Here is a 27,906-nt window from a genome sequence, read left to right on the forward strand (position 1 = left end):
CTCAAGGCATTGACTCTAATGACATTATGGAAGTATAAGAGGTCAATTCCACCATGATGATGAGTGTTAACATGCTTGAGGACTTATAAGGTACCAGACCCAGTTCTAAGCACTACTTACTTATTTCATGTGTATCTCAATACTTACAGCAAAACTATAAAGTAGGTTCCATTATTATCTCCCACTTCTCAGTTGAGAAATTCAAGGCACAGCATCATGTCATTAAGTATCTTTTAGTGAAATGCTACTAATATTTTTAATTGATGTCCTGTTGAAAGGAGTAAATTCTATTTTTGTAACATCTACATATTTATAGGCTTAAAATATAACCATGATTCCATCTTCTTAAGGAGCTTCATGCTTAGCAGAGCACATATTATTTATATGATATTTCCACAAATAAAGTGTTCCTCTTATTTCCCTGACCCCAGGAGGGTTGGTATATGCTAAATAATTCTTGCACAGTATTAGGAAATACTAGTTTCTGTTCCAGTTATACAATTCTAATTTCATAAATTTGAAACTGGCTGTGCAGAGCAACAAAGAAAGTGATGAGAGTTAAATCATATGGGTCATAGAGATTCCAAATTGATTTGGTACTTACTTCTTCAGGCTACTTTTTGAACTATGTCAATGCTCTGTTCTTATTGGTAATGTGCAAACCAGACAGACATAGGGTGTTTCTTAATAATCAGGGTAGTTTTAGGAGGTTAAGTCTGCTTTTTTGCCATTGTGACCAAAAGACCTGACAAGAACAATTTTAAGGAGGAAAAGTTAATTTGGGGGCTCACAGTTTCAGCACAGACAGCTGGCTCCATTCCTTGGGGCTCAAAGTGAGGCAGAACATCATTGAGGAAGAATGTAGTAAATCAGCTCAGGAAGGGATCAAGGGAGGGAGAGAGGGAGGGAAGGAGAGCAGGAGGGAGAAAGAGAGGTAGTGGGAGAGAGAGCTCACCAGGGACAAAATATAAACCCCAAAGGTACACCCTCATGGACCCACCTCCTCCAGCAACTCCCCATGTGCCTGCAGTTACCACTCAGTTAATCTCTATCAGAGAATTAACACACTGATCAGGTTAAGGCTCTTATAACCTAATCATTTCACCACTAAACCTTTTGCATTGACTCATGGGAGTTTAGAGGAGATATCTCACATCTAAACCATAACAAGGATAATGTGTGGTATCTCTGCCATCCTGGTTCTACATGGTGACTAATATGGCAGTCATTGTTTTTGTATGAGGCTTCCATGATCTAACCTGAGGTTTGGGTTGTTTCAGTAAAATGCAGATTCAATAACAAGTATTATGGATGCAAACTGGTTGGGAAGTGGTCACAGAAAAAATTAGAGAATATGGAATATAAATAGGGAAGGGAGAAAAGAACATAACAGCATATTATTGAGTTGGTTACCATGGAAGGCAACTAGGTTTCAATCATGCTGAGGATTCACTAAAAACTGTGAAACTCTCTTAAGATTTCCCCCACCAAGTAATAGGAAATCTGGGATCTTTGTCTAATACCTCTATCCTCCTGTGGTTGAGGGCTTCCCCTGGGAGTATTCTAGGTTTCTTTGCATACATGCTGAGAAAATTACTAACGTGCCAGAGAAATCCCTCAAGCAGAAAAACAATACCTTAAGATGAATTTCTGATGGTTAACATAATTGACCATGCACTCTGCAGGTAAACTCAGGGTACTTACTACACACATGTGATTATTTTTTCATCAGCACCATTTGTTTCTGAGCAAGGAAGTCACCATTTTTGCCAAGTTATACCTGGCACATAAAGATGGCCAATGAATACACATTGTTAGATAATACCAAAAGTAGTAAGGCTGAATAGAGGGCACAAAGGTTGCTACTGGGGCTCACAGTTCTAATAACCTTAAAATTTGGACCCCATACTGCTATTGACTTGGCTTCCTCTTTCTCATCACTTTTTCTTTGAGTCACAGGATCTTAAAATAACAGAATCTTTAGAAATGATCAGTTCAAACTTTTTAGATGTTTTTTTTCAATCTCAAAGGAGGAATTTGAGGGTCATAAAGGTAAAATGATGTGAAGGAGTCTGCAAAGTCCACCAGTGGCAAAGCCAAGACCAACATCCCTAGCATATTCTCAGTGCTCTCTCCATCATAGCCCTTCTGCCTCCTCTTAGTTTATGTAAATCCTACAGGATTGATTTCTACCAAGAGACTGAAATTGATCTAAACTCTCTGAGGCAGATATTAGAAACTGATAGGCTCAATGAGCCTAACTAAATTGTTTTCACACTTACAATTTATCTTTTAAGTATTCTGTACACTTTCACAATGAAAAAAAATAATGCCTCCTGATGGTGTGGCTTTTTTCAGTTCCTCAACACATTTATTTATGTCATTTTATTCCAAGAAGCTGTAGGATTTCTTTTTAATTACTAACAGACTCCTGCAGGCTAGTATCTATTGCAAATAAGTATCTAATTATTAGTGGATGATTTGTGCTTCGGAATTTTGTGGTAAAAAGAGAGGCATGGAGCTGACTTGCAGTCAAAATGCTACTCAGCTATAGAAAATGGGCACAGTGGAGATATGATCTTTGGTAATTTACACTAACAAAAAGGGAGATCACCAGCCTGGCCAGAGGCTTTTTTATGACATTAATTCCCAACCACTGATTGACTTGTAGCTTCTTTTCTTTTTTATTTCCCTACATGGAACCTGAAGCATGGTAGGGCCCTAGAATTTTTCCATTTCAGTTTTACTTTGCATGGTATGAAACAGTAGGTCGCTGATTAGCTTCAAGAGCTTTAGGTTAGAACACACTAGGCTTAAGTGCCCAGAATCCCTTGCCAAGAAAAGGAGGTTTCTGTCAAGTTGGCTCCCATGGAGACATACTTGCTGACCTGCAGCTTCCACTGTGAGCTCACATTAAAGTACAGAGCTGATGTTAAACCAGGCCACAGGTCAGAGGCTGGGCAGGAAAGCTTTTCAGCTACAATTAACTATCATTCAACTGAAATCAATATTTCATGCCACACTCTCATCAGTGAAATACTCTGACCCTCCACCAAAGCAATTCCTATCCATCCTGCTGTAACACTCAGCTGCATTGTAAGGAACCTCCATACCAGGAATACAATCCTTGTTCATGGGGAAATAGCTCCTTTATCAGTGAAAGTTGAACTGGGCTTCTAACATTGCCCCTATTTTGTAGCCCCAATCACCCATTTCCTAAATACCTTACCACCAATCATCTCAGAGTTCAGCTTTCATTAGGAGTACACTATTCATGACTGTCATGGGATGACAAAGAACTTGCCCATATTTACCCAAAACAGGTCCATCCACTTTGATAGGGTTCCAAGTTTCAGAAATTGTCAAGAGTAAGACATTTAGTCAGTGACACCTTCTTAATCTGGTCTCTTCATCTCTTTCTAAGGGGCATAGCCAATGTAAAAATCATATGCCAATAAGCTCAGCTCAGGGGATGGACACTCTTCAGCTCTTCTATACTCTTCCTCTCATTAAGTCCCCTCCCTGGGGGCCACAAGATGCAGACCAGGAGAAAGTCTTTGTTACCACCATATACACTACCAACTAGTCCAAAGCCTTTCACTTAAAGCAGTCTAAAGGACAGGACTGGATTGTTTTTATTAAATTCACCTTTTCTATTTTCTTGCTCACAAGTATGAAATTTGAACTTGGGGCAGGGCGGAGTTGGGAAGTAAATAAAGAAATGGACAACACACAAGAAAGTGAAGCACCAATTGCTGACTGAGATAGCAAATTAAGGAGATTGTGGTTATCTGTCATCTTTGAACATTTTTATCACAGTACCTCCATGGCAGTAGGTGTGAAAGTGCTTCTGTTTCTTACTTGTCCATCCATCTGCATGTACTTTCTCACCTCTTCCACATCAGATATTGTCATCTGGTGAAATTACAGTCTATAATTCCTTTGACTCACCTCCGAAGAGGGAGGTTCTCTAGGTGTCAATGAAAACAAAACAAACAACAACAACAACAAACCAACAACCAGAGTTTGGAGTCAAGCCAAATCAATTGTGACTTTCAGCTTATCCATCCCTTAGCTGTATAATTTTGGTAAAGTTAATGAGTAAACTTAGTTTTGTTATCCTTATAATGGAGATAACTCATAATGTTGTGTATTTCAAGCTTTTTTTTTTTTTTTTGATGATGGTGATATTGGTGGTTTGGTTTTTGCAACAGAATATCTCAGCCCTCATGACATACAAGAGTACTCACTACAGTGAGGCTCCATTTTATGTGAACTTAGAATATGTGCATTTAAAATAGGGCAATATAAAAATATTAATAAAGTCTTAATGCATGCAGAGAACATGAAATACAACAGATTGTACTTTACATTTATTCCTCTGGGGAAAACTGCCTTGAATTATGCAAGTTTTGAATTATGCAATGTCTTCAGGAGCTTATCCCTTGCAAACCAATGTGACTGAGCATCTACAATCTGCCAAATGAGCATTAAGATTTACATAAAATGTCTTACTCAATCCTTCAATGACCCCATGGGACTAGAATCCTTGAGCCCCTACCTCAATATGAAATATGAAGAAACTGAGATTCTGAAAGGTTAAGTAATTTTCCCAGGTTCATTGGTCATTCAGCTAGGATTCAATTACAAGTTGGCTTGGCTCCAAAGATGCTTCTATTCTTTCTTAATCTGTCAATCAATCAATCTCTCTCCTCTCCCACCCGTCTTGCACACATACACTGACTTCACAAACCTCTATTAAGTGAAGAATCATCTCATCATCCCCCAAAAGCTTATGGTTATCTTTCTAATACTGAGATAACCCAACTGGCTCTCTTCTTAAATGGGGTTGTTTTTCCAATAGACCATTTGCTACTGACCTCCCACTCCCTTCTCTTTCCTGCTCGTTAGAGAAGAAATGTATATCATTTGTTTTGTCCCTGAAGGTGAAGCCACAGGAAGTAGATCATGGCAAAAATCAATAAACCTATCAGCTGAAAATGTAATGAAATATGGCAGACACAAGCACAGGGAAGAAGGTAGTGCCTAGTCCTGCTCCCTCTGAATGCAACCTCCTCCTCACCTTGGCTCCCCCAGCTGCCTATATTTGCAAAGGGCTGATACTCAAGGAGAGCATTTCTGAAGTGTCCCTATGATCCTACTAACAATGGATATCACCTGGTATTCCTTGTGTATGCTTGGACTGGCAGTTCTACTCTTCTTACCTCTCCTCACAAAGAACTCACTTGGATATTGAGTTTTGTCAAGTTACTTTGAAGAGTTCCCAGAATGCCATAATGACAGAAGTTTATTCATCTTTAGTAATAATATCAATTAACTAAGCCTGTGTACTGCCTGGATGCCAAACAAACTCACTGGTCCCCAAAGGTTGTTCAGGACCATCTGTAACTGGTTGGTTCCTGCAGAAACCAGGCTGGAAGGCACTGCCACCCAATGGATATTTCTGCAAACAACATCTTCATGAGTTGTGTTTATTGAACTACTTTGCCTAAAATCCAACAAGACTATTAGACATAAAGAAAAAAAAAATGGGGAGGGGGAGGTGATACTATGATAGGCTAGGTAGTCAGTACTGTCATCATCCCTCTTTGCCAAAGAAATCTGATTTTCCCAGCATTAAATAGCAGGTGTGAGATCTTTAATTAGGCAATAAAAATGGCAACTTGGCAGTGAAAGTATAAAGATAAAATTGTGTAACACCATGAATCTTTGGCACCAAAATTAATTTGACTGTTTTTATTTTTTCTGATGATACAGTGACTGAGTATAGATAAAAGAAAAAACAGAAAAGGAAAGCCAGAATTCTCATTTCTATCTTTGTTGATTACTAGCTGTGTAAGTTCTAGACATATATTTAATAAGCCAATTTTTTTCCTTTATAAAATGGGGATGGAGAAAGTGGTGGTATAATTCATTGCACTCAATAAAAGGCAAGTTGATTAAAGATACCAAAGGCTTCTATTCCATATAATGGAAGCACATCTCAGGCTACTGTGGCTAACAGGTATTCTTCATTTCAACAAGTGTGTTAATCAAAATTAATTAAAAATTTTCCAGTTCTAAATTAGATAAAATGAAATTATACTGTACAGAGCAGAAAAGCTTCTATTCTGCTTTAGCAATGGTTTGCAGGCATAGTTTGAGAATAATTAAACATTGACTCAAGCATAGAGTGTGAGAGATCACTGCACTTAAAGAAAAATATCTGAGAAAAGTAAGATTGCTCTATGAATTCCATTTTGTCACTTTTCTATTAAAAAAAATATTTGGTTGGTCATAGCCATTGTAAATTCTCTCCATTATAGAGAACTTCCCTTCTCTGTACATGTCATAAGCAGTCCTCTTTGATTGGCTGCTGAAAGTAAGTCACAACTCTCTGGGGTCAGCCTGGTAGCTGGAAATGTGGATATACTTTAGTTGACACATTGTCACAGGGAAGTCTTTGCCTAAGGAATGGAGAGGGTGTCCAAGCTGTAAGGACATTCAGGTCATCCTCATACAATGATGATCCAGTCTTTTCTCCTGGGGAAATAGGGAGTAGAAAAAATGGCTCAACACAGGAAAAACTGGCTTTCTGACACAGGAAACACTACAGTGTCTGAAAATAGAAAAAAATAAATTGTAGGGTTAAAATAAATTCATGACTTGATTTTCAACTTTGAAACTAAACTGAGAATGTAGCTCATGGAAAAACTACCTCAAGAAAATTTGCTCAAGTTTTTAAAAACTGCCAAGACAGTATTGGAAAGAACATTAAAGGAAAATATCTCTAGAAAATATTGACATGATGCCAAAACAACCACGCAATTAACTGAATTCTACCATCTAACTGATACGTTCAAAAAACAGATAAATGTTTATATAGTGTCATGAAAACCTAAACTACTTGATTGGCTCTACTTTTCTACCAGAGATTTATAAACTCTGAGTTTCAAAGTTATAGATACAATAAGTGTTCTTTCCCATAGTAAATGAAAATCAAGAGTAATCCAGATATAATGAGCTATCAGTTCTAAAATATGTGAGCTAAATTTTTCTTCCTTATAATTATCCTTTTGTAGCTGACCCCTAATATAAAGCACTGATTATGAAAGGAATTTGAATTTATATATTGCTTGGAAAATTTGACAATCAATAGAAATTTATGGGCACTTACTAAATGGCCAAAGACTTGTTCTCAGAGTCACAGATAGGAAAAAAAAAACATTATTGAATCTTATACTTTGAATATTCTATACTTTGGGTGGATACAGCAAATATTCATTAGGTAAATATTAAACTAAACAATTCTAACTGTAAGAGCATTACAAATTCTAAAGATGAGTCGGTACACTGTGGGCTAGGATAGGCAAAGAAAGTATCACTTTGGAAATGGAATTTGAGCTACTCCTTGAGGAATTGTCTGGAAATAAACAGGTAAAGAAAATGCAGGAAGAATGTAGATCAGTATTCCTCAATCCTATAACACTATTAATTTGGGGTACTAGGTAATTCTTTGTCATGGGTGGGCATCCTATGCTTTGTTGGGTACTTAGCAGCATCCCTGTATTCCTCTACCTCTAAAATCAATAGCAACTCTGCACTTCTCAGTTGATATGACAAAACCATCTTTATATACTGCTGAACAGGCTGGGGATATACCTCAGTTGGTAGAGTGCTTGCCTCGCATGCATAAGGACCTGGGTTCAATCCCCAGCACCACACACACACAAAAAATGATAGATACCGCTGAATGTCCTAGAGAACAATATCATCTCTGGTTGAGGACCACTGAACTAGACATAGATCTCTGGGTTTGGAGCTTTTTTCTCTTTCTTGGGGATCAACTTCAAAATTATTGGCATTTGGGCTAGATAGGTTTTTGATGGGGCCACTCCTGGGTGTCATATTTAGCAACATCCTTGATCTCAATCTGCTAGATACCAGTAGCACCTCCCTCTGGTTGTGATAACCAAAACTATCTCCAGACATTGTTAAATGTCTCCTGGGGTGCAAAATCACCTCCTTCATTTGGGAACCACTGATACAGACAATGAGTCATCAGTGAGAATGGATTTGACTTCCTCAGGAGTAAATAAAATTGCTTAAACAAAACCCAAAGTCTGTGTTAGGAAAGAGTGGAATAAGATTGAGTAACTAGAGCAGACACATGCTGTGCAGGATCTCAAACACCAGAGTTTATAATAGGCTGCCACCAGTAGTTCCTAACCACATACGTTTCAAAATGAAATTGGTGCTTTAAATTTAATCATAGAGAAGCAAAAGGACTAAGTGCCACAGGGAGGAACTGAATGCAGAAGGATCAGTTATGAAGATGTTATAATAATAACCAGGTCTAAGCGTCAGTGCTGGGATTGTAGTGAAAAAAGAGAAAAAGAGTAAACCCAAGGGTACTTTGCAGAAAGAAATGTTGAGTCTGTTCAGTAGAGTGAGTATTAGAGATAAAGGCAAGGAGGAAACCAGTGTTAAAACCAGGGTTGCTTGTGAGAAGAAATATTATAATGAGATGATTAGAAAAGGAGGGGATGTTAATGAGTTTGATTTTACAAATACTAACTGTAGACATCTTAGAATCAACACAGGTGTGCTTGAGAAGTCAGGAATGCAGGATGGATTTGGGAGCTTTGAAAACACAATGCCCTGAAATCCCTAAGGATTAATTGAGGTTGCTTTCTCATTCACATCACACTCTACTCTGAAGCAGGTGGCCCTAGATCTTTTAGGAACCCAGGCTTCTTCCATCTTATGGCATTTCCATCTTGAACAAATGACACTTAAGGTGGCTATAGAAGGGTTAAAATCCAAAGATCTCATGGAAGATTTTAGAGGCTCTGAAGTAGCACATACAACTTCTGCCACATGCCTTTGGGGATCCAACTGCACTGGCATATCTAGTTTTGCTGGTAGAGGAAATAGGATGCATGGGAACTTGGACAATCTCTGGTATAGGACAGATACAGACACACACACACACACACACACACACACACACACCCCACTCCTATCACTCCATGTACATATGAATAAAAAGAAAGCTATAGGTCTGGATGAATTCATTGAGGATTTGAAGACGGAATAGAAATTGAATAGGATAGAATTCACAGAACACAGTAAATGGAAGAAGATGTTCCACAAAGGATTCAGAGATGTTGTCAGAGAGCCTGAAAGAGAACCAGCCCTGTGTAGAAGTGGAAAGTGTCAAAAAAAAGTAGAGGCAAATTCCCATAAGGGAAAAAGTTTGCTTTTGCTAAGACTTTGGCTTTTGGATCACCATGATAATTACAAGAAGACTTATATTCTGTACCCTACTTCAAAACCATCATTAGCTTATCATCATGAACAGTTTAACACCAAACCTATCTGGCTTTCAATGACATTTTGCTGGCCCATCGATCTGTTTACCCCTCACCATACAACCCCTGAGTACCCAACATGTCCATGTCACTGGGTTTCTCACCATCTCCCAGTTCCACTGTATTCTTTCCCATTCTTAGGGTTTTGCCTTTACAGCTTTTTCTACCCAACAAAGTACTGGCTTTCCTCAAGCCCTAAATTAAATGCTGCCCCTTTCAAAACTGAAGGATTTCCCCCTATCAACATCATCCTCCCCATATTCCACCAGTTTTTGGTCCTTCCTCCATTCTGGCATGTAGAAACATCTACATTGCATCAGCTATGCATTCATGTGACTGTCTCGCTCAACAGACCATGGGTTTCTTAAGCCCTGAAACAGTGCCACAGGGAAGTGCAACACCAGTACAAACAAGACTACAGTCTAGGTCACAGGGTGGCAAATGTTTTCTTGTGAGACCATTTAGTATTTTAGGATCTGGGGGCCATTAGGTTTTTGTCACCACTGTGCCATTTTAATACAAAAGTAGCCATAGATAATATATAAATAAAAATTACTGTGTTTCAATAAAACATTATTTACAGGACATGTAGTTGGCCAAATTTGATCCTTGGGTCATAATTTGCTGTTCTCTAATCCCAGTGAAAGCTACTTTCTGGTACACAGTGTGATGAAAGTCCTCTAAAGTATAATCTAGGAAGTTCTAGGAAGAATCAATATGCATATCTATCATCTTTGTGTCTTCTGCCCCATATCCCATAGGAAGTAAAGTATCTTCCACATAGTAGACTCTAATCATTTTGTTTAAAAAAGTATTTTGGAATTAAATTTGCCCGAAAAGATACCAATTTAGTGAATCATAATAGCATTTTGAGAGTTTGATTACCTTTGAAAACTGTCTTGCAAATTTGTAGTAAAGTAGTTCAGGAAGGGATCATGTAAGCCCAAAAATCATAAAAAGAATGAGACAGGGAAAAATGTGACCAAAAAAACATGTAAGGATTAGGCCCCAAAGAGAGAGAATCTGACATTAGAGCTAGATAAAAGCTACAAAAAGGAATTTCAATCCTGAGGGACCAACACCAAGGGCATCACATATCACATCGTATGTAATAGGCGTTTCACAACACCCTCTAAAACTGTGTGAATAATGCATTTAATGCCAGCAATTCAATGCTGGAAAGATGTTCGTGATTTGGAGGAAACTCAGAGACCAACCAAAATGATTAAGAGACTAAAAGAATTCATTTATGAGGAGCTAAAATGAGGTCAAATACATATGTGGCCTGCTGATGGTCAGAAGAAGTTGTGGAAAAGGTCTACAAATTACTGAATATTGTACACATCAGGAAAGGGAGGAATGATGGTCAATTCTATTGGATATAGTTCTTGGTATGGACATATCTTAGGCACTGACAAATTGTTCTCTTTATTGGGTCTTAAAACATTTACAGGCCATCTGAATAATAAATAACCAGGAATACTGTGATTGGTAATGTTCTATTATTACAGGAGAGCGGGATTGCCCCAGAAGAGCAGCACAAGATAAAATTATTGCTTATTAAAATTTTCTGGGAATGCGAGGTGTGTTGAGAGAATTCAAAATTGCTAATATACCTCTCTTAGAGAAGTTTCAAATATATGCAATTATAGATAATAGGATATAGTTGAGAATTACTGAAATTCAAGCACAAATATGCAGAAAACTTGATATTTCTTTCCTTTTTTTCTTTCATTTATTTACTCATTCAATGATCCATTCATCCTAAATAGCTAATGTCAGGACCTGTGATGGTGATACAAATAGTAATATTGCACAGAGCCAGTCCTCTAAAACAAACAAACAAATAAAAAATACTTTTGCAGTCCATGGATAGGGTCAGGGAAGCAGGTGAACTAAGAAGGAACAGACAAATTCAATACATAGAGATAAAATAATAAAGAAAAAAATGGCCCCTAACTCAGAAGGGAGGAAGAAAGAAGGTTAAGGAGGCTTCCTGAGGGAGTGGGTATTTGTGCCAGATGCTGAGGAGTCCATTAATCACACACACAAAAAATGGGAATAAGCATCCTAAGTAGGAAGAATGATATATTTAAAGGGCTAGAGATGACAAAGTGCTAGACCACTGTGTCACAGCATATGTGGGACTGACAAGTAGTTTAAACTGTCTGAAACAAATAATGTAAGCAAGGCAGGCGGTGATCTTAAATAATTGGAATACAATAGGATTGTGATTTTTATTTTCCTTGTTAATACTTATCTTTTTCAAATCTCTTCCACTAACAAAATCACCCTTATACAAACAGTTGCAAACAATCTATATAGCACTTATTCTGTGCTTGACACTAGTTTTAGCTCTTTACTTATATTAAGTGGTTTTATCTACATAACAACTCCATGAGGTAAATACTATGATTGTTCATATCTTACAGATTATACAACTTGCAGAAGTTAGAGATATAGTCAGCAGCAAAGTTGTGATTCTTACTTGGGATATTTCTCTCCAGAGTTCTGCTTTTAAGTCCTCTGTGCCACTGCTAACTTTCTAAGTCAAGAGTCTATTTTTCTATCATTTACTCCTATAATTCATCTAAAAACTTATCTAACAAATAAGCTGAGACAGTCAAATGAGGGTGGAAAATGTTCATAGCAACAAAATTAATATTCGCAAAAATGAAATAGAAAATAAACTAAATATCCTATAATGTAAAATGATTAATCATAGCATGCACCATTACGCAAGCCTTGAGAATTATGATTTAGAAAAAAGTTAAATGACATTGGAAATACTATACAGGCCAAAGGGAAATGCAAGATACAAACTAATAGTATGTTTATATTCAGAAAAGAAATACATTAGTTAGATAAAGTTTCAATTCTAATTGTGGCTCTGTTACTTGTTAGCATTGTGACCTTGGGTGATAATTCAGCCCTTTTGTACTCCAGTTTCCTCATTAGCAAATGAGGCAATAAATTGTTTTGAGGGTCAAAATTAATGCATATTCAATATTTACAATGCTGGCTAGCAATCACTTAATGACAATATAAAAATTTAGAAAAGCCTATATAAAAATTAGAACTGAATAGTATACTCACCTGGCAGTTTTTAAAGTGTCTTTTGTAATCTGGGATCCAATGATACAATATTATTCATTTCTTTTCTTCCCTATACTTTAAAAAATAATTGTAAATTGAGTGACAAAGGGGATATTCTCCTTGGCAAATAAAAAGTATTTGCTTTCAGAATCTGCATTGTTAAATTATAAGACTTACTAAACACTTAACCAAACACCAAAGGGCTAAAAATATAGTTTCCTTTTTTTTTTTACCAGATACCTTCTCAAGGTTAGAGCCCTGATCTTTTGGTTGAATACTCTTGAACTGTGTGAATTTAATACTACTTAGAACTGTTGTCATGTCACCATCAATAAATAGATGGAAATTACAAATTGGTTTTTAAAAAGCCTAAGGCTATGCAGAGTTTATTTCTCATTCAAGTTTGAAATTATCTTAATTATACTTATTTTTAGATGTCAGAAAGACTAAAAGGAAGTGAGCAGTTTTAAAAATAGGGTCCTCTTCATTTTACCTGAAAGTTTTATTTTTCTCTTTTTTGTTAAAGAGATCTTATATTTTTAATTGATAAGTAAAAATTTTGTATACTTATACAACACAATGTTTTGAAATACCTATACATCGTGGAATGGCTAAATCAAGCTATTTAACATATGCATTTACTTAAACAGATTTTGTAGTGAGAACAGTTAAAATCTATTTGGAGCTACTTGAGCAGTCGGGCTATACTGAGCAGGGATGAAGCTACTTGTGCAGTCAGGCTATACTGAGAAAGATGGAACAAAGCAAACAGGGCAGGGGGCCATGTGACTTTCACTGCTCTGCCCAGGATCTTCTAAGTAGAACCAATGCATTACTTATTCACTTACATTTTAGATGTCATAATCTTTTTTTAACTTTTTGATTGACACACAGTATTTTTACATACTAATGAGGTACAATGTGATGTTTTGAGGTATTATTTTCCTTGGTACTGGGAATTTAACCCAGGGCCTCATACATGCTAAGTGTATGCTTTATCACAGAGCTACTTGCCACCCCACTATGTGATGTTCAGATTCATGTATATATTGAGTAATAATCAACTCAAGGTAATTAGCATGTCCATAACCTTTTATCATCTCTCTCTGATAAGTAAACTAAACATTCTCTCTTCTGACTACTTTGAGCTATATATCATTATTATTCATATCCACCTGTACATAACACAGAACATCAGAATTTATTCCTCCTATCACAATACACCTGATTATCCATCTCTCTGCAACATCACCAATCCCCTACTCTCCCAGTCTCTGGTAACCACTATCCTAATCTCAACTTCTCTGAGACCAATTTTTTTGAGATATCACATGAGTAAGATCATGAAGGGTTTGCCTTTCTGTGCCTAACTTATTTCACTTAACATAATATCTTCTAGTTCCATCCATGTTGATGCAAATGAATACAATTCTACCTTTTTATGGCAGAATAGGACTCCATGGTGTATATATACCACATTATCTTTTTTGTGGTGCTGGGGATTGAACCCAGGGCCTTGTACATGCAAGGCAAGCACTCTACCAACTGAGCTATATCCCCAGCCCCACATTATCTTTACCCATTTCTCTGTTGATGAACATTTAGGCCATTTATTGCAGAACTATTCACAATAGCTTACCGACTTTCTTAGGGAAAGGATAGAAAATCTTTGACTCAGGAAATGAGGTTATTCTGCTGCTCACACCATTAGGAATCTGATTTTCCTGAAAGTTTTCATTGCTTCTCTCTCTCTCCCCAAACCTCTCTCCCTTTCTCTCTCTCAGGTCTCCTATGTAAAAGCAATCGACATTTGGATGGCAGTGTGCCTTCTGTTTGTGTTTGCTGCCTTACTGGAATATGCAGCGGTGAACTTTGTCTCCAGGCAACACAAGGAGTTCCTACGCCTCCGAAGAAGACAGAAGAGACAGAATAAGGTACAGTGGGCCCTCAGTACAAAGTTATGTACAACCTGGGGTGATTAATCAGGCAATATAATTCAGAAAACAGAACACAGAATGACCAAGAAGCTGAAGTTAATCTGTGTTCTAATTTGTCTTAGTGTGTTTATTGTTATTCAAATCAGTCTTTTAAATTTTGGGATGGAATTATCAGATTTGGCAAATAAAAATACAGGAAATGCAGTTAAACTTGAATTTCAGATAAATAAACAATTTTTATTATGAATATGCCCCAAATATTGCATAGTATATACTTAAAGAATAATTTTCTTAGTATATTTGAAAATCAAATTTTACTGAGCTCTCTATATTTTATCTGGCAACTCCAATTAGGTATGTATACCCAATTTGAAAATGTTACTTTAAAATTCTTGCTATTTTGAATGTTGATAATTTATGTGTATGTGACCATGTGTGCACATAACTGATCTGATTGACTTATTTTCATCAATTGTTCCGGTTTTATGTAAATAATGCCCTCATGGTAATAGCATGTCCATCATGTAGACTGCAACTTGACATATCCAATTAAACTGATCTTATTGCCTCAACTTCAGTGTAGAAACCTAAGCCTTACACTATCCAGAGGTTTGAGGTTTGAAATATATACCTCAAGATCTCCAGTTCAAGACTATCATGCTAAGTGAAATAAGCAAGACCCAGAAAGTCAAAGGTGAAATGTTTTCCCTGATATGCAGAAGCTAGTACAAAATAAAGGGGGGAATGAAATGGGGGGTGGATTCCATCAAAATAGAAGAAAGATCATTGGAGTGCAAGAAGGGGATTGAGGGGCAGGAAGAAAGGACAGAATAAGGAAAGAACAGTGGAATGAATTGGACCTAAGTTTCCTATGTAATATATGAATATACTACAGACTCTAACCATCATGTATATGTACAAGACACTAATTTAAAAAAAACCCAAGCAAATAGCAGAAATATCAGTAGAGTAGAGGAAAGGGAACAGGAGAAGGAAAGGACTAGGGTAAGGGGAAGTACTGGTGACCAAACTAGGGCAAATTATATTCCATACATTTATAATTGTGCCAAAATGAATCCTAATGGTATGTATAACTGACATAAACCAATAGAAAATGGAAAAATAGAAATACAGTTCAGCAGCTCTAAAACTTATCTGCATATTAGAATCAACTAGGTTTTATGTATTTTTTAAGAATTTTTTTCATATTTATTTATTTATTTTTATATATTGCTGAGGATTGAACCCAGTGCCCCACATATGTGAGGCAAGCACTCTACCACTGAACCACAACCCCTGCCCAATCAGTTGCGTTTTAATTTCCTGACCACATCCCACACCAATTAAATCCCCATTTCAGGATAGGATATAGGCATCAGTATTTCTGCAGCTCCCCCAGGCAATTCTACTACATGGACATGTTTGGAAAGCACTGTTTTGGTTTATGACCAAATCTCATATAAGATACCAGAAGGCTTACACCTGTTTTCTGTTTCAGACTTAGAGAGGGAAACATGCCCTTGGATATAAGAGAATATTACCTCTTGTAATAATATTGCTAGAGAATCAAGTTAAAATTTTAAGTATAGTATAACTAAAAAGAACAAATAAAAATAAATAAATTTTAAGTATAATAGATTTTTAAAAATCTTTTCCCCCTAAAATTTGATAAATTGAACCTGCTGATGAATTTGTACTTACATGCTACGTTGTTAAAGCAAAACCAAAATGTTTCACTGTCAATCATTGCTTCCAAAATTCTAGATGTAAAGTTGAATGTTTGTTGTTATATATTGCTTACATGGAGTTTATATGTGTGTGAGCTGAAGTCCTAATTGCATCTCCCAAAAGGTTTTCTGCATATACTCTAAAAAAGATAAATATATCCTACTGGCTGCCATCTAATACTCTTTGTTATGTTTTCAAACATTTTTGTCCTACCACAGCCTAAAGAAAACAAACATAGCATAAATATACTTTTTTGGTGTACATTACTTCTTAATATTGGACCTTTATCAAGTTTTCCCTCTCTGCCTCCCTGTTGGTGCTAACCATTCCTTCAACCCATCCACAAAAGTCCTGTACATAGTGGCACAAGGTCAGAGTCACTTTGCCACATAAAAAAATATTAGATTGTGATGGTATTTCAGCACACAAACAATACAGAATTTAAACAACTCACACAGTAACTACCAGTGGGTTATGTCATTCAGAAATCCCTTTTATGCTCTAATACTACCCAGGTTTTGCCAATCTTACCCCTATGGTAATAGGACTCATCTCAGACTCTTATGGAAAAATAAAATTCTTAGTGAACTCCCCTGAAGACAATTGATTGATAAAGTTTGGGGAGGTACACAAGAAACTATATGCTTAATAATTATATCACATGATTCACATGATAAGTTTAAGAAACACTACACTGGCTCACTGATTGTATGTCAGACAATTCATACTTGTATTATACTGTTAGAGCATAAAGGATTGTGTTTTATTCTAACTGAATAGGATCTCTGGTTAGATTCAACTTTTGCACAAAAATGTTTGAAAACATAACAAAGAGTATCTAGATCCTTAGAATATTGTTGAACAGAATAAACAAATTCAATTCATTGATGAAACTTACATTCTAGTGGTTATGCTTTAGAGGCAAGAATAATCAATTGGTCATGCTGATGCATTTGACATGAGGAGGTTAAACATAAGAGAGGAATTGAATGACACACAAATTTTTTGTTTAAGCAGCTGGGCAGTTAGCATTATAATTGTAATCTGTCACAAGGGGTTGTTGTGACAGAAGCAGATTTAGGGTAGATTCCAGAGTCACATTTTGATGCTGTTTAGATGACTATGAGACATCTCAGTATAGTTGGCAAGTAATTAGAGATAATGTGCTTAAGAGAGATAAAATTTGGAAATATATTTGGGATTGACCGACAAACAGATAATATCTTAAATTCACAAAACTGGCTGAGACTGTCCACTGAGAAAATGGAAATTAAAAATCTCTCGAGAGGCTGGGGGTGTGGCTCAGTGGTAGAGAACTCACCAAGCATGTGTGAGGCACCAGGTTCAATCCTCAGCACCACATTAAAATAAATAAATAAATTAAATAAGAGTTAAATTCTTAAAAAAAAAATCTCATGAGAATGGAGTACTCCATCACTTAGAAAGCCTATCTAAAGTAGGCTGAGTAGAAAAAAGGAATAAAGGAAATGATGTGACTTTAGATATTACTTGCAACTGCCTTTGCTGCACAGAGGAGCATAGAAGATGGTATGAAATAAAATGTGAGTTCATGGGAGGCCTTTTCCCAGAAAAGAAGATCAAAGAATGTTTGATAAAGTGAAAACAAAAATATTAGGATGCAGTGGAAGGAGAGCATAATTTCAAGAACAAAAGGTCAGCTAGGTGCAGTGACACACGCCCATAATCCCAGTGGCTGGGGAAGCTGAGGCAAGAAGATCTCAAGTTCAAAGTCAGCCTCAGCAACTTTGTGAGACACTTTCTCAGAATAAAAAAGGGTAGGGATGTGTCTCAGTGGTTAAGCACCCCTGGATTCAATCACCAATACCATAAAAAGAACAAAATGTCTTGAAAAGGTGAGAAAGGATAAAATCCAGCACAAAGGTGTTAGCCTTACATGGGGACAAATATTTCATCCATTTTAATAATGACTTAAATCATTATCAATTCATTAAGGAAATAACTAAAGCACAGAGGAGTTAAATAATTTGTCCATGTTCATGAGCTAGGAAGTGGCACGGCAAGATGTTAAGTAAAATACAGTATCTCCAATGTCTGTGCTTTGCCATTATACAAACAAAATGGGAGAACAACTATAGTAGCTAGCTGATTTGTAAATTCAATAATGGTAAGATTCTCACTAATATCCCCTATCATTTCCATGAATACTGAGGTTGGTTGTCAATTGAGAGTGTGATAGAAAGAAGGAATGTAGAAAGTTTGAGGAAGAAGGTCCAAATATTAAATAGCACTTTTACATAGTGGAAAAAACAGTAGTCCAAGGATAAAAATGGGGACAGTATGCTGAGGCAGACAATTATGTGCCCATATGAGATCTATGGTTATGAATTTGAAGTGTGAACAGTCAGCAAGCAGATATGATTTCCCCCTAGCAACCTTCTAGGCTCAGATACTAAGAAGTCAGATGCTTGAGTTTAATTACAAATTTAGTTTTGCCAGGTAAGTGAGAAAGTGGATGGAAGATATGGAGAGTATAATAGCAGAGATGAATGAAGAGGAAAAGGAAGGAAAGGAAGAAAGAGAGGAAGGGAGAAACCTGGAGTTGAGGGAGTGGTTGCATGGAGTAGGGAAAGTGATGAACAAAAAACCCTAAGGTGGATAGAGAAGGTGGATAGAAGAAGGACACTCTAGATATTCACGGAAAATAAAGACAAAAATAAGGTTATGACCCTGTGAATTTATGATTAAGTTTGGATGGAGGGAAATTGACAGCTAGGCAGTCCAGAAACTGGGAGGTCTTGGATGAGCTGATTATCTATATGGATATGGAAGTTCCCCCAGTAAAAGTGATATTTTTGAGAGACAGGGAAATAGGAGCTTCAGTCACCAACTAAAAGATTGAATCTGGGTGCTGATAGATAATAGCAGTGATAAGGGAAATCAGTGGTATAAAGTTAATGAGCAGAACTTCAGAGGTACCAAAGGGGCTAGGTTTGAGGAAATAGGAAAAAGAAATGGTTCAGGTATTGCAGTGGGAAGCAAGAAGGACACTTCAGATTAAAGGAAGACTTCTTAAAGATGCCAGCTGACAGTTATAATTGCTGCTTTTTAAAAACCATTGAGAAATCAAGTTTGCAAGTTTATATGGAGATTTTTTTTAGTTTATGCATCTCATAATAGGTATTTAAAATACAAAGTTTAATGTCCAAATTTATGGCTGGGGATCAGGGTAAAGAGCTAACCAAATCATGCATGATCTTGTAGTTAATGCTTCTAATTATCACTGATGACTGAATTTTGAAAAGATAAGCAAGAGACATGTCCAATTATTTGTCCCTTAGGAAAGACAGAGCTTTTCGAATCACTTGAGTCTGAACTATAGTTAAGTAAACCAAATGTAGCAAGAGCTAATATTCACTGAGGGCTTATTATATGGCAGGTAATATCATAGATACTATGCATATTTCATTAAATCCCTACTACCACTCTAAGAGTAATGGAATCATACAGCTCAGCTTACCTGAGAAAGCTCTGGTTTATGCCTATTTTCCCAATATCCTGTGTGATTTGACATTTGTCCCAGAGTATTATTCTTATTCCTCCTCCTATTATTAGTATTATTATTATTATACTGGAGATTGAACTCAGAGGCACTCATTCAGCGAGCCACATCCCAGCCCTTTTTATTTTTTGAGACAGGATCTCACTACATTGCCCAGACTGACCTTGACCTTGTGATTCTCTTGCCTCTACTTCCCAAGTTGCTGGCATATGCCACCAAGCCCAGCAGATTCTTCATTTTAAACAAAATATTTTATTAATAGTTGCATTAAAATAAACAGAAATGGGTTTGTTGACCTCCAATTTGTACATCTGGCTTCCATCATGGTATGATCTCCTGGTATGGGGGTGAAGCATAAAGTTTTCACTTTAAAACATGGTGAAAGTTTAAAAACAATAAGCATAATTATCCCAGGCCTCTTTTCTTGATGTTTTCTAGATGCAATGCCCTAACTAACACTCCTTCCTCAGGTTAGTTTGCAGGGAGCTTGCTCATAAAATGAAGTGCGCTCAGACACAAGAAGTTGGGGAAAAATGATTTTCTTTTGGGCTCTGGCAGTTATGGGATACTGCTGCCCTTACTGGCCACATAGGGTATCAGCTTTGGTCAATGGCATGGCACACAAAATCCATGAAGCCACCATGTTCCTAAGAATAAAAAATAAAAAATAAAAAAGGAGGGGCTGAGCACTCCTGCTACTGAGCTTATATTTGAGTTGTTTTATCATTTTTTGCATGATATAAATCTGCTTTATTTGATAGTACTTTTTTATTTTACAATAATCAACTTCATAGAGTTATCATGTCTATTAGTACCTCTTTCCACTATTAAGATTGTCCTTGTTTGAATAAATTAAGTGTTTATCCTACCAAAAATAAAGGTAGTGTTTTATCCAATTTTACAAGAAGGAAATTAAAACAAAGAGAGGTTAATTAAAATATCCAAAGTCATACATGCAGGCAGTTCCCAGAGTCACTGAACTTAAAGACTGTGCAACCTGTGTCTCAGAGTTTACATTTTAGTTTATCTAGTATAACACATGTGTACTGAAAATATTTCTTTTTTTTTACTGAAAATATTTCTAGTGGACTCTACTTTCTGGTGGATAGGGACAGGGATAGGACCACAATAAGACAAATGAAGTGAGTCACACACATGCATGGTTAGATCCTGTTTTTATTTAAAATTTTAGTATTTTGTTCACCATGATTTTTGTATTAATAGTGATTTTTAAAAATGTTTTGTTAAAATATCATTGATCTTGAGTACTGGAGTTTTTAGTATCCCTTCAATTTTGCAACTGAGGTCTCAACTTCTTTTCCCCTAATTCAGTTGGGCGTGAATTACTAAATTAATTTTCACAGACCCTAATTGGTTGTGGCCTGAGTTTAAAAAAAATCATCATTTCAAAATGCTCAATATTCCTAATTCAAAAAGTCATCTCTTTAATTTGTTACTGGGAAACTGACTTCTCAAATGTGATATGGGTTGATTCCTTTGAAAGTCTAAGGAAAAAAAAACAAGTCAATCATTTCCCAAACAGACAATGGCTTTCAGATTTATTCAAGGAAGATGTGATAGGAGAACATCTGAGATTACATTTCCATGCATGGGAAGTATACCTGGTGTTTACTGAACAATCAAGTTATGAAATGGGGTCACTTTCAAGGAGGGGCCTGGTAATTTTCAACTGGGTGTATTTGCTTTGATTATCCTTTCTACATTTCGCAAAGCAGCTGCTGTCAATTTTATCACACTAGAGTTTCTCAAAACCAATTACACCCAAATCTTCACTTATAGAACTGGAAAAACCTAGAGTATTTGAAGCTGATACCCTAGGTCCATGTAGTAAAACCCTATTTTTATGTTACTCTTTGGCTCCAAAAGGAAGTATTCACATAGTGTGAGGGTTATAACAATTTTACTATATGAACTTTAAAGCCTCACCTGCATTTCCCTTACTTCTGGTTTTGTGGTTTTGTGCCTGTCTTTAGATGTCTAGTTTACCCAAATAGCCCTGACTTCTTCACTCAGTGACTAAACAGAAATAAATAGTGGCTGCTTGAGAACATGATTATGGCTTTAAGATCACCAAAATAAAAGCTGCATTTGAAAAGGAATGATGGTAACAATGTTAACACTGTTTAGACTGTTTAACACCCTCCCCCAAGAAAATCTGGGGCTTCTTAAACTGATCAGAAAATAAGGTAAGAATGTCAGGCCCTGATGAAAATGTCTCAAATGATAGCAATTTGGAAAAGTGAGAATTCAGTACTCAGTTGTCTGTGATTCTCTCTTCTTGACTTCCTTTACCCATGTTTTAAGGCTTAAGTAAACTGCTAACTCCTCAAAAGAACACTTTCTGATCCTACAGGACTGAAATAATCTCTCTTTCAAGAATAATTTTTACGTTTTTTTAACCTTTTCATAACATGTGTCATTTTCAACCCATTTGCCATGTATGATTTACAGAAGAATATACCATTTTAAAAATTTATTTTTTATTCTAATTTGTCATATGACAGCAGAATGAATTACAATTCATATTATACATATAAAGTACAATTTTTTATATCTCTGATTGTACAAAGTATATTCACACATTCATGTCTTCATACATGTAACAACGTCCATCTCATTCCACCATCTTTCCTACCCCCATGTCCCCTCCTTTTCCCTCCCACCCTTTTATCGTATCTAGAGTTCATCTAATCCTCCCATGCTCCTCCTCCCAACCCCACTATGAATCAGCCCCCTTATATCGGATAAAACATTCAGCCTTTGTTTTTTTGGGGATTGGCTAACTTTACCTAGCATGATATTCTCCAACTCCATCCACTTACCTGCAAATGTCATGATTTTATTTTATTTTAATGCTGAGTAATATTCCATTGTTTATATATACCACATTTTCTTTATCCATTCATCTACTGAAGGGCATCTAGATTGGTTCCACAATTTAGTTATTGTGAATTGTGCTTCTATAAACATTGATGTGGCTGTGTCCCTGTAGTATGCTGTTTTTAAGTCCTTTGGGTATAGACTGAGGAGTGGGATAGCTGGGTCAAATGGTGGTTCTCCTCCATTTTTACTCCTCTTATCTTTCTTCAACAAAGGGAAACTGGAGTGCACAGCAAGATGTGGACTGTATACAGCTATCTTTATTATCAAGGAATGAGATAATGATTCTGTGCTTTCACTCTGTCATGTTTAAACAAGAGAAAATGAAAAGGATTAAGAAGCCAAAGTCTTAGGTTTTACTTTGCATTGATATTGGCTGTGGATAAACTAGGTCTTAAGTACATGGGAATTTTCCCCAAATGCAGAAAACCCCATTAAGACCCTTCAAACCCAATTACAATATAAACTGACTTTGAACGAAGGCTACTGGAATACAGATTCACTACCACCAAGTCTAATCTACCAACAGACCTAAACAAATGAAGTACCTATTAAACTACAATTATAGTAGCATCAACCTTCCATAATCCTTCTGATGACCTCCCTGCTTCCTCTCCAAAGACTTAGAGCAGTGCTTCTCAGTCTGTAATGATTTTGCCCTTTAGGAGATATATGGCAATATCTGGAGATGTACTTAGTTGTTGTACCTAGGAGGGGATTTTCCTGGCATTTAGTAGAGATCAGTGATGCTGCTAACTCTCCTTTAATATGCAGGACAGTCTCAGCCCCACCAGGCAAGGTGGTGGTATTATACCAGCTATTTGGGAGGCTGAGGCAGAAAATCACAAGTTGGAGGCCAGCCTGGGCAACTTAGTGAGATCTATTCTCAAAATAAAGTAAAATGAATAAAAGAGTTAGGGATTTAGTTCAGCAATAGAGAACTTGCCTAACATATGTCAGCCCCTGGTTTCAATTCCCAATACTGCAGGGGGAAAAATTATCTCTAAGTCCTAAATATCAACAGTACTAAAGTAGAGATATCCTGGGTTAAAGCATTGTCAAGATAAACTTATCTATATGTAATTGTCTTACATATTTTCTCTGTCTTATATTCAAAACATTATCTCCCTTGCAAATATTGTCTGTGTATTCAATCTAAAGAGCTCTTTCAGTTCTGGTAAACTCAAAGTGAATTCCTTCAAGATCCATACATAGGGTTGGGCTTACGGGGTAATGGCCAATTTTCTTTCCCTTATATTAGGAAAAAAAAATACATTCTATCTATCAGTCTCTTTGAAATTTTATTTATGTATCCAAATGTACAATCAACTGGGTAGGAAGGAAAGTTCCATCTGATTGGTGTCACTTTTTTTAGTAAAGACACAAATTATATGGATCCACACATCACATGCCTTAAGATCTATGATATTGTGCACAGCTTCATGCACAAAGGCAGGGTCCACATCTGGAAAATATTGGTTTTAATTATGAGTATCCATATTTTGTGAGATGGAGATGCTTCTGTGTGCCTAAGAAAAAAAATGAAGTTCTTTATGTCACCTACTCAGCGGTGTGAAGACTCATAATGATAGCTTATTTTTAGAATGAATGCCTGAACGTGTATGGTTCAACAGATACACACAATAATGTTAAGTATAAAAGAGATAGGGAAATAAGTGTTGACCCATGGTGGTTTCATCTAGAAGGAATCCAGTGGGAACTTTTGGTTGTTTTTTTTTTTTTTTTTTTTTTAACAAAAACAGGGTAAATGCATATGGGAAGCCTCAATCCTTGGAATAGCAAAAAAATACAGGCATTGAGAGTAACTTGTAATAAGCACAGATGTCTAGATGCAGAGCACAATAAGGAGTTCACAGACTGGCAGTGATAAACAGACTACAGCTGAGAGATTCTGATATAGATCAGGACAGGACCAAAGACTGTACTTTTCTAACAAGCACGAGGTGACTGGTAACAATCCAGAGAAGCCTCAACATGACATATTACTTCATGTCTTTGTTACTAATGGTGGCCACAGTCATGTCAAAGACATAAACCTTAGGGATAGATACAATGTTGGAAAATACATTATTTAAAGATTAACAAATAGAAAATAAGTATCTTATAAAAGCCATGCTTAGATTTGAAATCTGAATCCCTATAGGTCTCCTTTCTCCTTGTCCTTAGAAAACATATCACACAATTGTATCTCTTCTGCCTTTCAAGAAGAATATAGTGAAATGGTGTGTGTTATCTTTTATCATTTACCATTTTCCTTATTCCACCCCATATTTGCACAAGGTGTTTAAAGATGATTTCATAGATCATTATTTAAGGTAACAACTGCTTCCTTAGCAGGCATGATGCTGAAGAGCTTGTAAACTGCTTCCCCAGGGAGGCAGAAAGCCTGTTTGTTTTTTTTATCTTAAAGGTTGAGGAGTTTGGATAAGGCTTTGACAGACTTGCATGGATTAGGAATTTAGACTTAATTGTAAAAGCCATCCAAAATAAATAAGTTTCATGGTATTTTCTAATTCTCCATTTTACCAGGGTATAGAGATGGTGCTTGTCAGGGACATAGAGGCCTGAAGTGTTTGCAAGGTGTTTTCTTCCAAGCATGTTCCCTTTTGTTAGGTACTATGACAGACTATTATTTTAGGACTTCTAATATGGAGTGCTCTTTTGCAAGATGTAAAATGATTTGCAGAAGCAATCTTGCAAATGAAATCACTATCTTTTTAGTGTCTCCCTCCTATTCTTTCTTTCATCTCAGGCTATTTTCTACTACTGTTTTCTTTACTACTTTCCTTCCAACTTAATCATATTTTTCTGTCTCTCTGGTTTTTTTACTCTTCATAAGTTTCTCTGTCTCTTACCCTCAATCTTATCTCTTCAGACTATCTCATTTTATTTATTCATTCATACCTTTAATCAGTGTAAATGTATTGCACACCTACTATGAACCACCAAAGTCCAATAGACTCTTCCCTTGGGATGCTTACAAGAAAAGATAAATTAATATGCACTCATGTTTTGTACATACATATTACATATTATGATAGTGATCAAAATAGTGCTATGCAGGGGCTGCAGTTGTAGAAAAGGGGTGGAGAACTTGCCTGGCACATGTGAGGCTGTGGGTTTGATCCTCAGCACCACATAAAAATAAATAAAATAAAGGTATTGTGTACATATACAACTAATTTTTTTTTAAAAAAGAGTGCTATGGAAACATGCTGGAGGTGCCCTGTAGTAGACATTGTCAATGCCCATATTCTTATAGTAGTCATTGGTCTCATGTATTCTGCTGGCTTCCTACTATAAGCTCCACTCTGTTTGCTGTGGAGGGAGAGAAGGTATCTTACTCAAGTTCTGCAAAGCAGGCTGGAAATGCTGAGGACTTAACACTGAAAAACCAATCCTCCACCAATCATAAGACCAGTCCTCCTCCAATCATAGTTGGGAGCCAGGGATAAATATTCTAGTTTCCTTGTCCCTCTGAGCCATATTCTATACGGGCTATTAGTGATTCCCAGGTGGAGTGAAAACTGCTTACTTATGCACTCTAAATTGGTGTCTTTCTTTCCCCTGCTTCACTTCCCTACTCCTGTACTGGTGCTTTCTGAGATCACTTTCCAAATAATCCACTTGAACTCATATCCCCGTTTCAGGGTCTTCTGGAAAAAACTAGCTAAGATAAGCACCAAGCCAATAGCTGGGTTCCCTCAGATATAATTATCAAAATAGGAGGCTAGAGAGCTGAGCAGGTGCCAGGAAAGGCTCTGCTCCATGCTAAGAAGGTTGGACTTCCTCCTGAAGGCAATTGGGAGACATTAAAGGTTTTTAAATGGGGAGATGGCATGGTTCAATTTATATTATGAAAAAATTAATTCAGTTGGGCACTCTGGAGAATGCGTCAAAAAGAGCAGAACTGGGGGCAAGAGATCAATAGAAGATTCTTATAATAAAAATCATGGATGATGATGTGAAAGGTGACAAAAATTTAAATGATTTTTAGAAAAATAAGAAAACTGATTAGAACATGTACTACTTCAACATATAGAATGCAAAAAGGAAGAATTCTAAAATGACTGCCAGGATTATGGATTTCTCAAGAGGGGAACTGTGGTGTTACTGGATGAAGACTATGTTAGAGGAGGCAGATGTTAAGTTTGTGTAAGATGAACTGAAACTTGAGACACGGAGATAGAGATGTCCCTGACGCAATCCAGTGATCAGGAGAGAGGACTGGGTTGGATGGAAATTTTGAGGAGTTATCAAGTTATAGATGGAGGTTAAAACTATAGATGTGGATGATTACTCAGGAAGAATGAACAGAGTGAGAATAGAAGAGATAAGGGGGTGGGAAAGAGTAGGAAGGGGTGAATAAGAAAAAGGACAGGGAAGGGAAGGTACAAAAAAGGAACAGAAAGTGGCAAGACAGAAAAGAAAGGACAGAACAGTGAGGACAATGCCCTTGAGCACCACCATGTCAGAAACAGGCAGAGGAAAAGGAGCCCACAAGGGAGACAGAAACAATATGATACCCACACCACAAAGAGTTTGGTCCAGCAAAGCTGGGAACATAGGACCTGAGGGGAAGGAAGAATTTAGTTGCTCAGGAAGTGGGAGGGACTAAAATGTTTTAAAGTTTATGGAATAATACTGACTGATGAAAACTATAGAAATATTTTTTTTTTCTTTATAGAAAGGGTCAGATTGGAAAGAGGCACAAGTATTTTCCTAAATGCTGCTACAGCATTTCTATTTAAACACACTCTTAATTGTATAATTAGTTTACATTTACCTGGTAGTCCCTCCCTAGAAGCATAGGATTATGAATAAGTTTGCCTTTTTGTGATTTTTCTGTAACTAGCTTTCAAAATCTGGAATATATACTATGACCTTAGCAAAGCTTTCCCTGAACAAATGAAAATGGCTTTGTGGTTTGAATTATTTACAGTAACAAACATTTCACATTGTTGCCATGATAAATCACTACAAATTTAGTGGCTTAAAACAAGACAAACTTATCTATAGTTCTGGAGGTCAGAAGTCCAATACAGATCACACTAGGCTAAAATCAAGGTGTTGACATGGCTGTGTTGCTTTGGAAGCTTGTTAGGGGAATCAAGGGGTTTGGTGGCTCATCAGAGGAAAAGATATGACCATGGAGGCAGCAACACACAACAAACTTAAATTGGCAGTGCTCAGACAGGATTGCATGATGGGGAAACCCCTCATAGCATGAGATAATCCAGAGCCTTAGGGAGGGGGACAAGGTGGGTGGGGACAAGGGGACTTCCAGGGGGGAGAGAGAGAGAGAGAT

The 27,906-nt window shown here is 36.7% G+C and overlaps 1 protein-coding gene across 3 annotated transcripts in view; it reads left to right on the plus strand.

The window, feature by feature from the left end:
- The window catches only part of Glra2 (glycine receptor alpha 2), a 177,459-nt gene that overhangs the window by 126,287 nt on the left and 23,266 nt on the right, over window positions 1–27,906 (plus strand). For all 3 annotated transcript variants that reach the window (XM_015488164.2, XM_015488165.2, XM_048796399.1), the window contains exon 8: window positions 14,255–14,404. In XM_015488164.2, coding sequence (XP_015343650.1) covers window positions 14,255–14,404 — 150 coding nt within the window. The remainder of the gene's footprint in view (window positions 1–14,254; window positions 14,405–27,906) is intronic.

Source organism: Marmota marmota, unplaced genomic scaffold, assembly GCF_001458135.2.
Source record: "Marmota marmota marmota unplaced genomic scaffold, marMar, whole genome shotgun sequence".
Lineage (NCBI taxonomy): Eukaryota > Metazoa > Chordata > Mammalia > Rodentia > Sciuridae > Marmota > Marmota marmota.